This window comes from Telmatherina bonti, assembly GCF_933228915.1.
Source record: "Telmatherina bonti genome assembly, chromosome: 3".
NCBI lineage: Eukaryota > Metazoa > Chordata > Actinopteri > Atheriniformes > Telmatherinidae > Telmatherina > Telmatherina bonti.
The window spans coordinates 33,822,182-33,836,136 of record NC_136621.1 but is presented as its reverse complement, the minus strand read 5'-3'; the positions used below and the strand labels follow the sequence as shown (position 1 = coordinate 33,836,136).

The 13,955-nt window shown below is 39.5% G+C and overlaps 1 protein-coding gene across 1 annotated transcript in view; it reads left to right on the top strand.

Moving 5' to 3' along the window:
* Positions 1 to 12,533, top strand: part of klhl5 (kelch-like family member 5) — a gene marked incomplete at its 5' end in the record, with an annotated part of 30,679 nt that extends 18,146 nt beyond the window's left edge. Inside the window, 8 exons of the mRNA XM_079238370.1 lie at positions 1,467 to 1,653; positions 3,323 to 3,547; positions 4,098 to 4,173; positions 4,480 to 4,566; positions 6,708 to 6,782; positions 7,054 to 7,191; positions 7,982 to 8,153; positions 11,826 to 12,533. Of these exons, the coding sequence (XP_079094496.1) occupies positions 1,467 to 1,653; positions 3,323 to 3,547; positions 4,098 to 4,173; positions 4,480 to 4,566; positions 6,708 to 6,782; positions 7,054 to 7,191; positions 7,982 to 8,153; positions 11,826 to 11,882 (1,017 nt within the window). The 3' untranslated portion in view covers positions 11,883 to 12,533. The remainder of the gene's footprint in view (positions 1 to 1,466; positions 1,654 to 3,322; positions 3,548 to 4,097; positions 4,174 to 4,479; positions 4,567 to 6,707; positions 6,783 to 7,053; positions 7,192 to 7,981; positions 8,154 to 11,825) is intronic.
* Positions 12,534 to 13,955: the final 1,422 nt, after the last annotated feature.

Sequence of the window (13,955 nt, the reverse complement as noted above, 5' to 3'; positions counted from 1 at the left end):
ACAGCTGACATACAGAGTTCATTGTCCATTTAGAAAGACTAATAACTGGTGGCACAAATACACTGTCATGTACGGCAATTATGTACACACCACTAACTCTAAGAGGATGAAAAAAAAGCACAGTTAATTTAGTAAAATAATTACATGCCAACAGCAACACAGCTTTCAGTGATTTTTATTTTATTTTTTTTTTTAAATATTTTTCTCACGTTGACCTTGGAAACAGTGACCTGCTGCACCTTTGGTCAGTTGATTTGATGTTTGAGTTTTAGTGTGTTGGCTCTTTGTGGGGAACAGGCCTTGCAAGAGAAAAGAGGGGAAAAATGTACATAGCTTAAATATGTTTATGTCTGTGTATCACAGCAAGGGACTTTGTTGTAAGTGGATCGCACCCATGCTGTCTCTTCCAAGCATGTGCTGAGACAGAGGATAATGCAAGTTTCCCTCTGCACGCTGTGAGGTAAAGAGAAAACGGGGAGGGGAAGGAGGGACGCCCACAGCATTCGGTCTTATCTCGCCCTCCACATTCAGTCCTTCACAGCACGAAGGATAAATTACCACAGAGAAGGACAAACATGACATTCTATATCGGTCCTTCTTCTGTGCACCCACTCATAGAACCGAATGCACAAAAAAGATTGACAATAATTTGTCCCTTTGTGATTGTATGCAGAAGTATGATTTGACCCCGGCATGTAAGCCGCTTATCCATTTACCATGCTTGTTTTGGGGCTCACCACGCCTGGCTTTGAAATTTGATTTTGTAATAAGTGACCGAATCTTTCCCTTTGTGGAGGTGGGCGTTATAGAGGAGAGCCAATATAAAAACAAGAGGGCAAATGTAATTGCACTTCTCTCCTTGTCATCTCTGATCCCACTTCGACCCTACACACAAAGTGAAATCCTGAATTTACTTATATTTCCAGGAAACCTTTACCACCTGCCGCCTATTAGTACACACATAAATAAAGACACACAGTCACACACTTATTTAAATGTAAATCAGGTAATTCTTACCTCCAGGGAAAACGAACCACAATCCCTTCCTCTCTCAGGCAGCAGCCTCCGCAGGATGTAATTTAAGAAACAGTCTAGTGGATTGAAGGATTCATTCTTCGACCCCTGGCTGTTGGTGTGTATGTGTTTGTGTGACTTTGTGTGTGAGATGAGGTTAGAGGATATTGTCTACAAATCTGATGAGATGCTGAGGACAGATTAGTGTGCTAGTGTGTCAGATGATCCATGTGTGCGTGTGTTTGTGTCAGTGCATGTGTGTGTTAGGAAGAGAGATTGGTCGAATCTGATCTAATCTTTAGATCAATGAAAGCGCAGCTTTCTTTCGCCTCTCAAACCACCTCAATCAGCGGAAACATGGTAACAGACACTGGACTACACCCATCCCCGTCCTGTACTGCTTATGTTTCAGCAGAAGCCGTCACATGACTCTGTGTATTGGTTTCTTTTAGTTCTTGGCAGACCTGGAGTCCAACCCTCTGCTTCGTGACAGTGTAGAGTGTCAAAGACTCCTGATGGAAGGGATGAAGTATCATCTTTTGCCACAGCGTCGGCCCCTGCTTCAGAGCCCTCGCACCCGGCCCCGCAAGGCAACTGTAGGGGCTATGTTCGCCATTGGTGGAATGGACGCCACGAAAGGTAAAGCGATCCTTCTGTTCAAATTCAATTCAAATCCGTTCACCTTCATTTATATTGCAATAATTTCTAACAAGTCATCTCAAGGTCCCTTTACAGATACACTCCAAATCAATACAATTCATCGTAGTTTATAATTCAATAAAAATTTCTTACATGAGCCGCATTAGTCCAGTCCACGATAATTGTGTTTATATAAACCAATTTATAAGAGATCATTTCTTGGCCAAGGAAGCCAACATATTGTATTGAATATATTCAAGTCCTATCCTAAACGTGCGTTCGGTGGTAAGCAACAATAAAAAGTAAAAACATTCATTTGATAAAAAGTAAAATCCTCCAACAGAACCAGTCCCAGAAAATGGTTGTCATCTCCCTTAACTGGTTGTATTCACTATGCAAATAAACTGTGCAAAATATTAAAATCTTTAAAATGCGCTGCAGAAGGATAGATTACATTCTTTGTCAAACATAAAAACTAGAAAACCCACCGATGGTACAACTCTGCATGATTGTGGAAAAATGTGATATAAAAGTCTTTGTTCTATTAAAGAAACAGAAAAAAATAAAACATTTCCCTTTTATATTCCATACGTGAACCAAGTGGTAGAGGTGGATCAAGCAAGTTCATTTCCACAATATATTAATATGATTCAGTTCAGTCAGTGATGTGCTCTGCCAAAAAGTGGACAGTAAAGGACTAAGAATACCTTACTGACAGTCATCCTTCTATGTAGATCTTTTTGATAAGTAAACAGTAGATGGAGCAGCTAAGGGATACTGTGTCAGATTTTGGCACAATTTTTTTTCCTGTTTCTAAAATAAATGACTTTCAGATCCCCGTTACAAAATTGTTTTGATTTTATTCCTGCTACTTTCTACTTTCATCATGCACTTATCAAGTTTCTTTCACTTTCATTGGTGATAAAGTGTACTTTTGGATCATCAGCCACCCAGTGAGGTTCAATATTTTATGCACAAATTACTCACCATTCCCAGATATGACAAGATTGTTATTGACGATCCATAGGAACAACCTTGTTAGTGCAGAAATATGAAAACCAAACCGAGCAATATTTGTTTTTTTGTGGGGGGGTAAAACAAACCAAAAAAAATGGGAACAAATACAGTATTTTTCTTCCAGACAGGCTGCTAGCAGGAAGATGCCTCAAGGTACAATTTAAGTGATTCTTCTCTTTATTGCCTGTCATGTCTGGACACAGCCAGGGGTTATTTCTTGAGTTTTGTGGCTTTTTAATGGTTGATTGATAAATTAGTGTTTTATTGAAAAGGTTCTTGAAATAAGGACTGCACTGAAAAATTAGAGAAAAATGCAGCTGATGTCAAAAGACAACTTTGAAAAACCTTCAGAAACCTGTAAAACTGTTGTTTAAGGCGATTTTGGTTCTTTGAAGCCAAATATGAAAAAAAAAAACAGACGGGCAAACAAATCAGGATGGACATGTGCTTGCTTTGGTCACACATTTCAACATCACATCAGTTTAAACACCCTCAAAACACAGTGAAGACCACCAAGCATCACTGTTAAAAAAGGAACAAGCCATTATCAGTCACGGCTTGGATTCTGTTCAGTCCATCAGTTCTGGTCTGAAAATGCAACAATAGGCAATTCCATACATAAATTGTCACTAATGTCTTTCTTTTTCTTTAGGCGCCACAAGTATCGAACAGTACTGTCTGCGTCGGGACACGTGGAGGCAGGTTTCCACCATGAGTGGGAGGAGACTACAGTTTGGTGTTGCTGTTCTTGATGGGCGCCTTTATGTGGTTGGAGGCAGAGATGGACTCAAGACCCTTAACACCGTGGAGTGTTACAATCCACACAGCAAATCATGGAGCGTCATGCCGCCTATGTCCACACACAGGCACGGCTTAGGTCAGCCCCCGTTTTTAATGTGAAAATAAATTACTCACAACACAAATTGGAAAGTCAAGAAGATAAATATGCATTTCTAAACATAATTTGAGTGTGCTGCTACCATATGTTGCATATTGTTTTTGTTTTTTTTAACTAATTGCTGCAATTCAGTGTTGTAGTACAGGATAATTTAACTGAAGTCTAGTTTGTTAGTTTGTGGAATAATCTTCCCACTCACTGCTCAAGCCTGCTGTTATTAGAACAAAGTTGGATAAGGCATGTTGTACTACTTCTGTATGTTTATAAACGTGAGCCCGTGTATGACGGAAGGTGTGGATTTAGACACACATCTGGCTGCACAGATGTTCTGGCAGATAAATCCTCTTTGTGTGAAAGTGTCAGCATGCTGCTAACTCTGCACGCCTAATGCCCTGGATATGGTTGCACACAAACAATACAGGCACGCAGCCCTTGATCTAAAGGTGTGATTGTTTAAGAGCTTGTCCAAGCTGGTTGTTTTTGGGAGAAAATCATTATTGTCATCACAAACGTGTTTGTTTTATTGCAGGTGTGGCTGTCCTAGAGGGGCCAATGTATGCAGTGGGTGGACATGATGGCTGGAGCTACCTCAGTACAGTAGAAAGGTAGCAGGATACCATATCTTTAGTTATGTTATTCTGTCTCTAATTTCACCTGTATAACTCAAGAAGAAATATATGTTATATACTCCTCATGGTTTCTAACCCTGTATATAGTTTTGATCTAATCATGCTGACTTAAACATGTCATGATGCTGTCATGGTGACTGTTTATCTGGTTCAGAGGAGTTCTGATGGTTCTATTTAAAAAAAAAAAGTTTTCAACACTTTTCAGTGAATTATCAAAAATAACAAGAGCTCTGCTGCTGAAAGATGAAGTGATATGAGAATCCTTTCAACCTTGTCTTCAAGGTGGGACCCCCAGGCTCGCCAGTGGAGCTTTGTTGCAAGCATGGCTACACCCAGAAGCACAGTGGGAATAGCTGTTCTTAATGGAAAGTGAGTGATGTCACAAATAATTCATACATAGGCTACATTTTTTGCATTTGTTTGCACCTTTGATGTAACAGGCACAAGTCTAAAGAAGAAAAAGAAAAATATTATGGAATCGACAAGTAATAATGTTTTAGAAGTTTATAAAATAATGCGATGGACTGGCGAGCTGTCCAGGGTGTACCCTGCCTGTCGCCCAAAGCCAGCTGGGATAGGCTCCAGCTTCCCCGCAACCCTGAATTGGATTAAGCGGTTCAGAAAAAATGAAAAAAAGTTTATAAAATAAGCAGATTAACCGGTGACATGTAAGGGTGCCAGGGTATGGTATAAAAGAAGTATTCACCGAAAGTGTTTTGCAACCTGTATGAACAGCCAATATCAGCCGTTGAACTCTGGTAAAGTTAAAACGGGTTAAATGCACAGAAACATAAATTCTTTTAAAAAATAAAAATAAAAAATAGCACATAGTTAAAGCTGGGCGAGGTAATCTTGCTCAGAGACATCTTTTTATACTCTGGGTGAAGTGACTCCTCATCTTGATAGTAGTCTATACATATTTAATGATAATATATTAACAATAAGAAATATAGTTAGACCCCTCAGTTTACTGTAAATCTGTAAAAACTCTGCCCAATCCAAACGTTCGGACCAAAATGGAGATGTTAATATCTTTTTTTTTTTTTTTTAACTTCTCCCGGCTCCCCTCCTCCCCCTCCTGCAGCTCATACCTGATAGCCACACCCTGCATATAAATAGCATGTTAGGATGAAAATACAAAGTAGTGAAGAAGAAACTCAGAAGGCAAACATGAGAAAATGCAGGAAGGATTTCCCCGACCCGGTTCGGTTTATTTCCCTCCTACTGCTAAACAGCCAAGAAAAAGAAAATCGTTGGTGGAAAAAGCTGCGAATTAAAAAGTCTTGGATCACGCAAGGAGCAAAACCAGAGGGGGAGGAGCCAAGACAGGGTGCAACTTTCAAACCTTGCTCCCCAACATTACCTACACTAGCTTTAACTCTTCATAAGAAACACAAATAAGCTGTCGCTTTTGCTAAATGTACTGAGTGTGAATTCATTTGACATTGGATTAATTTGATTCTCATTATTCATTTACCAAACATGAATTAAGATATTTCATGAATAAAAGTAGTTAACCTTCAGAAATAAATGCCATCTGTCTTATTTCTTTTGTTTTTGATACTAAAGAACCCCGTATGTTGCCTGCTAGAATACGTTGCTCTAGGCCATTTGAAAAAATCACTTATTACCAAGAAGCATCCGTTTCTTGTGGTTCAGAGATAGTTTGCCCAACACATCACTCAGAGTCAGAGTAACCATCTGCAGTAGAAAATCTCTCTTCCCCTCTAGATACACTCTCCTATCAAGCAGTTCTGGCGAAGATAACAATATTCTCAGTAATACACACACACACACACACACACATACAATGCAGATCTTAATAGCAGGACTTGATGCATTCAGGGGTTTAGATTCTCGTTTGGACTGGAAGCCAGTTCACCATTTTGACTCTAATAACTTCTGTTGTTTTCATTATTCACTGCCTCACAGAGATGCTACAGCGAAGGGCTCCACAGATGCTAATTAATACAGAAACTCATTTCTGTGCTAACCATGCCCAGCAGTAGTGAGTGTGTGTGTGTGTCTGTGTATGTGTATGTGTACGCTCTGGGCCTGATGGAGCTCATTACTTGCCTGACTGGTCCTCTTACACTTCCTACTTTAACATTCTAACTTCACATTCATGGATGAGTGCACGTATGCACAGAAACATACTCACACAGATACACACTGACTACTTAGAGCAGGGATGCCCCAAGAGTGTTGGGCCGAGTGGTTTTGCTCAAATCATTTTCCTCTCAACAACCAGCACAACAAACATACACACATGCTTTATACTGACTGTGTCTTTCCATTGGCACAATGCATTCCTACCTCAACTATCGCAACTGAACAGTGACTCTAACCCCAAAACTAACCACAAAAAGTACACACACACACATATATGCATTCACATAACTCTTAAGAATAGTTCACTAACACAAAGTTAAAGAAAAATAAAAATTAGGAACTGTGAGCAGTATTTTGTGTGCATGTCCAGAGAGATTAACTTCTTTTGTCACTCTCAGGTTGTATGCAGTCGGAGGTCGTGACGGCTCTTCCTGCCTGCGGTCAGTGGAGTGCTTCGACCCCCACACAAACAGGTCAGAGACAGATAGCTTCATTTAATTAGAAATAATTGCCTTCTTTTACTTTGTACCTTGTTTGTTGCTGTTTTCTCTCCCTGTAAGGATATTTATACACACATCAAAAGAGCCTGTTCACCCTCTCAGGACATAATCAAGCATCTTCTGATTATAAAGTACTGTTTATATTTCCAGGAGGCCCTCAGAGGTTCTGGTTCATGGTTTTTAATGCATATAATGAATGTATACACTCATCACTCAGCCAAATGATTATCATGTCTGTTTGCAGGTGGAACAGCTGTGCTCCAATGGCAAAAAGGCGTGGCGGTGTGGGAGTGGCCACGTGGCACGGCTTCCTGTACGCTATTGGAGGTCACGACGCTCCTGCTTCATCCCTGGCGTCTCGGTTAAGTGACTGTGTGGAAAGGTGAGGTTAAACCTTTTTTTTTTCAGTTTCTATTGTTGATTGTTGCCAGATGTCTTCTGTGACCACACAGCTGCCATGTTAGTTACATAAGATGTTTCACTATCCATTATATACTACGCTTTCTATCACACACTTTTCCATCGTGCCTGAGGTCTTTTTTTACACTTCACTTTAGTGTAATTTTGTTATGAACTCCTTATCTGCTGCAGTGATGGGAGAACCATCCTACAAGCAACCGTTAGTAGCTATAGAAGAATTAAATATGCATTTTATTCAGCATATTTTCTAAAATCATCATAATCGCAAACATGTTTGGATAATAATTCATCCACAATAACTAAATAGCCCAGAAAACACATATGTTCAGCCGTTTCAATAAAAACTTAATATTATGTCAAAGAAAGAAGGAATTCTTACCACACTCCTGTGTAACATTGTCATAGTTTCAGAAATAAATGGTAACTAATTTGCATGCTGCTTATTATTTATGTGTGTATGAAATTAGCTGTAGTAGTATTTTTTTTAATGCTGTTCCCTATTTTGTGTATCTGTGTGCTAAAGTAGTTTCAGTCAGCTCTACCTTCAATGTCTAAATTACATTAATATGGATGTTTTCTTTCACTGTTCTCCAAGACATTATACCTATTAGTTACTTTTCTTTTTTTTTTTTTGCCAAAATCCACCATATAGTCTGGACTAAAAGAAGAGAAAATCTTTATTTTATATGTCTGTATTTTTAATCCCTGTAATGAGTTTAATATAATCATGTAAATGTTGTGTTTGTGTATAGATATGACCCCCAGACAGATGTGTGGACGGCTGTAGCCCCCATGAGCATCAGCAGAGACGCTGTGGGCGTTTGCCTCCTTGGTGACCGTCTCTATGCTGTGGGCGGGTATGATGGACAGGTGTATCTCAACACTGTGGAAGCTTACGACCCTCAGACGAATGAGTGGACGCAGGTACAGTGTAGAAGCACACAATAAACCCTAAAGACAGCTAAGTAAGTCCATTCTCATATACACTGGTACCCCAGTGCTCAGGAGACTGATCTGTGTTGTATTTTGCTTATTTCTACACTGACACTGAGTTTAGTTACCTAAAAACAGGTGATAAATTTAAATATTAAACAAATAAAATTGCTATATGCACACACCAGACCTTCCTCCAACTCTTCTTTGTGTATTTTAGTTTGTTTACAGGATTATTTAAATGTAGGTTTTCCCCCAAGCTAAAGTTGTCCTTTCCACTGCAGAAGGTAGAGGAGCCTGTTTGTAAGTTTAACAATGTCATTCAGCAGCTTTCAGCAATTTAAATCACACTTCAGACTGCATGTCATCTCCTGCAAAGCCTTGGAGGATTTCCAACCGTAGTTGCTGTAAATCTGATGTTTTAGAGACATACTTCACACTGAGAACAAGAGTGTTGTAGATGGTTGGTTGCAAAATAAAGGAAGCTGTTCAAGCTGGCAGACATGGATGGGGGATAAGATGAGATATGAAAGAACATGTTCAAGGCATTAAATGCCTCTTGCATGTAGTGTCATAGTGTCAGAAACGGAAACAAGCAGCCCAGTGGGTGTGTCATCTGTTCCACCATCATTTCTCCTGCTTGTTTCAATTGTGGTACCTTCAGATAACACGTTTTATAAGTTCATCCTAAAAACCGGGAGACTGTAGCTAAAATAACTATCACAGCTTCCCCTGGATGTCAAAGGATTTTACTTTCTGCTTTACAGTGTCTGGGGACCTCCTAGTGTATCCATTGGGGTATAAATATCAATAGAAGCACTTGATATATACTTAGAATTCTTGCGGTGCTAAATGGTAGTTCACCGAAGCGGTCACTGTTGTGCTGCTGCTACTGATCCGAATAAACTCAGCTCCTCCTAAACACACTCCTGTGATTCTGTTTCCACTGAGATATGTGCAGATAATATCCCTGCTCCCTGCAGAACTGAACTCAAGGAGCAAATACCTCCCTTATTCTTACTTTAATTATTGTTATCATTATTACTCTGATGATGATGATTATTCTCTGTTGCAACATGGTCAAGCAGATGTGACACAAAGGGGCCAGTTTGTTCCATGAAGCTAAAAACGTCCTACTGTATATTAATGAGTGGTGTCTTTTTATTTAAATTTGTTTCATTTAAAACCTTTTTTTTTTGTTTCTGTTGTTTCATCTTTTCTCATGGTCTGCCTTCAGAAATGATCTTTTATAGCCTGGTATATATTTGTTTTTCCATTTAGGAGTTAAGATGAATGACCTGGTGTTGTAGTGTGCTGATCTGTGTGAGGAGTGGATGATATTCTGCAGTGTTGCAGCGTAATGTAAATGTTCACTCATGCCTACAGACTCATATTTTCAGTTTATTTTTAAGCTGGGGCTTTTTCTTCTCTGTCACTCTTCATATGACTGTTGATGGTGGCACATGTCACTCTTGATTTGTGTCAGCCCGTCCCACAGTGCTGTGATGCCACACAGCTCAGCTCTGCAGGCTGAATCCCCGTCTTTTGGTCATATGAGCAGTGTTTGGTTTGGTCTTCGCTGTTTGGGTTCTTGTTACATCTCAAAGCAGTAAATCTTTCATCCTGATTTGTATTAATTTAGTTCTCAAAGTTCACTTTTGTTTTATTCTGTGCATGTTTGTTTTACGTTGTGCTTGAAGTAAAATAAATGATGATATATGCCGAACCTCCTAGCTAACACACACTCAAGGCCACAACCAGAAACCATGAAGCATTAACATTCATTTGGAAGTATTTTTCTGATTTTTGCAAAGAATTCAAGCTCAACATTGAATGAATGCAGATGGTGTCATGGGAGATGTAACATTACTGGGATTACACCCACTTAGTGGCAAGAAAACACAAATGTTTTAACTGGAGCAAAAACCACAGAACATTGTCTAAAATGCAGAAGAGCTGTCACACAATAGACCTACAGGTTCTGCAAGAAGTCGGGATTATTTTTAACTAAATGGCAAAGAAAAGGGAGCAGAATGGGTTGCTGCATTGTAGGAAAACAGCTGGTTTATTTAGAAAATGGATTTGTAATGAACCTCGATCTTTAGCCAGAAGTTACTGCAATATTTAGACAAAGCAGGTTACATGGGCTTTTTAGCATTTCTCATTTATTGTTCCTGTTTCTGGAATGTTTTGCTTGTCATTGTTTTCCCTCCTTTAACACATGACAAAGTTGGTTAAAAACACACACAGCTGGTTTATAGTTCTGATCTGAAAAGTTCTAACTCTTAAAACTACTTCTTGCATGTTTATGTCTGCCTTTCTTTTTTATGAGCAAAAACACATGTAGAGCCTCCACCGTTTTACTCAAAGTCGGCACAGGCAAGTTTTTCTAAAATGAGTTCAAATGAAAATATCGCATGAAGATATCGCACCTCAAATGCCAACCAAACAACAAATCAGAAAATGGCACTAACAGTACTTTGTAGAAATAAAACATATTAACAGAAATCAAGTATTTTCTCATCTGCATATCATTCTCTCAGGTCTTTTTCAGGAAAAATAAAACATTTTGGTATTCAAACTATATATTTATGCTACTATTTACCTACTATCTACACCAGGGGTAGGTAACCCTGGTCCTCAAGCGCCACAGTCCTGCAATTGTTGGGAGTTTCCCTGCTGCAACACACCTGATTCAAATCAATGATTAATCAGCAGACTTGTAGAGTTTGATGTCAAGCTCTGCAAAAGTCTGCTGATTAGGTCGGATGTGTGTCAGGTGTGTTGCAGCAGAGAAACTCCTAACATTTGCAGGACTGTGGGACTCGAGGACTGGAGTTGCCTACCCCTGATCTACACAAAACCAGCCCCAACTAGACTCATTTCTCTGGTGCAATTATACATCAGAAATGTCTCCTCTGCTTCATTCCAGCTGAAAGGGAGGAGAACAGTTTTGTGGGTTTTTTTTAGACAGGCATCGATTTTCTTTTCCCTTGTTTGTCTTTATGTTCCAGATCGGACATTGCCATCACTTTAAGCTATCTCACTGGAAGGTTTGGCATAAAGTGGCTTCATCATAATTCATCAGTTTCCTCTTGTTTTTAGCAACATGTTAGTGATGTTGCCCTACAGATGCATTCTACCGTTAGCAATTAGGACGATATAAGCGATGATACTGGGGTGGTGGGGGACCTAACAGAGTTTTAAGGGTTAATTGATAAGAAATCCAAGTATAAACCTGTCAATACACAACCAGAATATCCATGATGGGCCAGGAGTTTACTGAAATGTGAGCAGACACCCAGGTTTTTATATGCCCTCAGGTTTTGCTCTTTCCATCAGGAAAGCCGATTTCCGGCCAGATGCTTATGTCCACTAATTCTTCGGCAGGTTGCAGATTCCCGTCGAGTCCAAGAGCCTTTAATTTAACAAGACCACATGGTGTAAAGTCTCTCTGTCTCCTGAGCTGCTGTCAGCCAGTAAACACATAAAACACATTAGAATATGCTTTCAGGCTTTCCACCCTGATGTTCTGTTCTGTTTTACAGAACAGAAAAAATAAAATCTTTAAACTGCAAACATCAGTCAAGTAAATGTACATCTGTACTTTGTGTTCTTGTCCAGCTGTGACTGATTTTCAGGGATTTGTTTGTCGTCCTCCAGGTGGCCCCTCTGTGTCTGGGCAGGGCAGGCGCATGCGTGGTGGCCGTCAGACTGTGAGAGCAGACACACCAACGTACAATAAAGGCCGTCCTCGATGTCTCCGCTGAAAATGAAGGGATATCAAGTGAACCTGCTGCCTTTTTACTGGGAACAAGAGAGCCGTTTCAGAACTATTTTCAGGTTTTACTCTCAAATGTTATCCTCACAAATCACTGAGATAAGTTTCGCCACAGGATGGAGCTGCCACTAATACAGACGGTGAGGAGGAATCTGTAGCATCTGTCTGAATATGACAAAACAGCTGTCTTACAAGCTTGTTTTTTTTTCCCTTTCTTTTTCTTGGCTATGTTTTTTTCTCTATACAAGTCAGGACACACTCACTCACACACAGCTCTACACGGCTGCACTCAGCTTCTATTTCTGCTGACAAATAGCTGAGACAGAGAGAGATTGTCAAGCCTGCCTCATCTTTTTATCCTCTCAGCTTCCCTAACTATATCTGATACAGTGTATTGATGCTATTTTAATACATTCCTTGTTATTTTTTTTGCTTCAGTTTGCAAGTGTATTTTCACTGTTGCCCTCTGACAGATAAAAAGAGAGTTTTGACATAATCAGCACAACCTCAAACACAACAGTACTGTAAGGAACAATGAGGCGTTTTATTATTTTACTGCAACATCACATGCTTTATCTGATATTTCTGTGTGTGTGTGTGTGTGTGTCTACTCTGTTGCATCAGCTCAGACCTGAAGCGATGGTGCAAACTCTAGTGTGTAGTTTATTATCTTTTTTTTTTTTTTATAACAACGTACATGAGAATTAATCCAACCTTTTTGTATTTCTGTTCATTTTTAATAGTGAAACTGTGTTGTTCATTTTTCCCAGTTGAGATCCATTAGGTAATGTTAATGGGTTTTAAAGCCTGGCTGATAATATTCATAATCATAATAATTGTTTTTCTGTGTTAATACCTGCAGAAAATTTCTTTTTTTTTCTTTCAGTCTCCTTCAGAGCACAAGGTCAGCTATTTACAGACTCCTTTTTACACCAGGAGTTGATTTTTTGGGGTTTTTTTTGTCTCCTTCTCTTTGTGTGTGTTTTATTGTCTGTGTGTGAGTGTGTGTGTGTCCCTGCTAGATGTTCACCAATTGCAAGGAGTGTATTTTTATCTCAAATGAGAATCTTCCCTCTGCTTCCCCCCTTTCCACAGAGAGAGCAGGGGCACAATACACCCCTGCTCTCTGTTCATCCACATTTTCCCATTTCATCACCAGATATAAAAACACACATTCTCTCTCACACACACACACACACACCACACAGAGAGAAGCGTGCACCATTTTGTTTTACAGTACGATTGGATACCCCAACAAAAATGAACAGCAGACCATATGACGAGACCACAGATCTAATAATGTTGCTTCCGACGGTGCCGGCGTTTTGTTTGATGTCATGTTCAAAGCCTTATTAGATTTGAAGCTGCAGATAAAGAATCCGACTTGAGGGGGAACATAAATCAGCCTGACATACTCATACGTCCAAACTCATAGGCTGTGACAGGAAACTTGAATATTACATGCACATGCCGATTTATTTGTGCATACTTTCTTTTTTTTTTTTTCTTTTTTTTTTTTCTATTGTTGATGTACATTTAATCCATGAGACAATGAGGGGAAAATTGACATGGATAGTCAAAGCAGGCATCCTGTATGAGCTGACAGATCTGGAGCTAATGTAGCCCACAGGATGCGCTTTACATCCAGACATGACGGATCCCATGTTCTTGTTTGTACAGAGATACACTCTCAGCTGAAAGCCAAGTGCCCCAGGAGCTGTGGAACATTGGGAAAAAAAAGGAAAAAAAAACAACAAATTTGTCAGCATGACACCTAAAAAAGCTGTGATGGGCAGGATAGTAACTCCCTGCAGCTGAGCTGATGTTTATTCAAGCTTAACGCGCAGCTGCATTATTTTGTTTTCCTCCTTTTAAACCTGCCTGCTGTTTATTTAGAGTAATTCTCTCTAGACCTCAGTGGAAGTATGTCGTCTCTTCTGTGTTACGTAATGTGATTTCAAGCCGAGGCTAACAATAAAAACACATTCCAAATATAGTGAGAAATGTATATT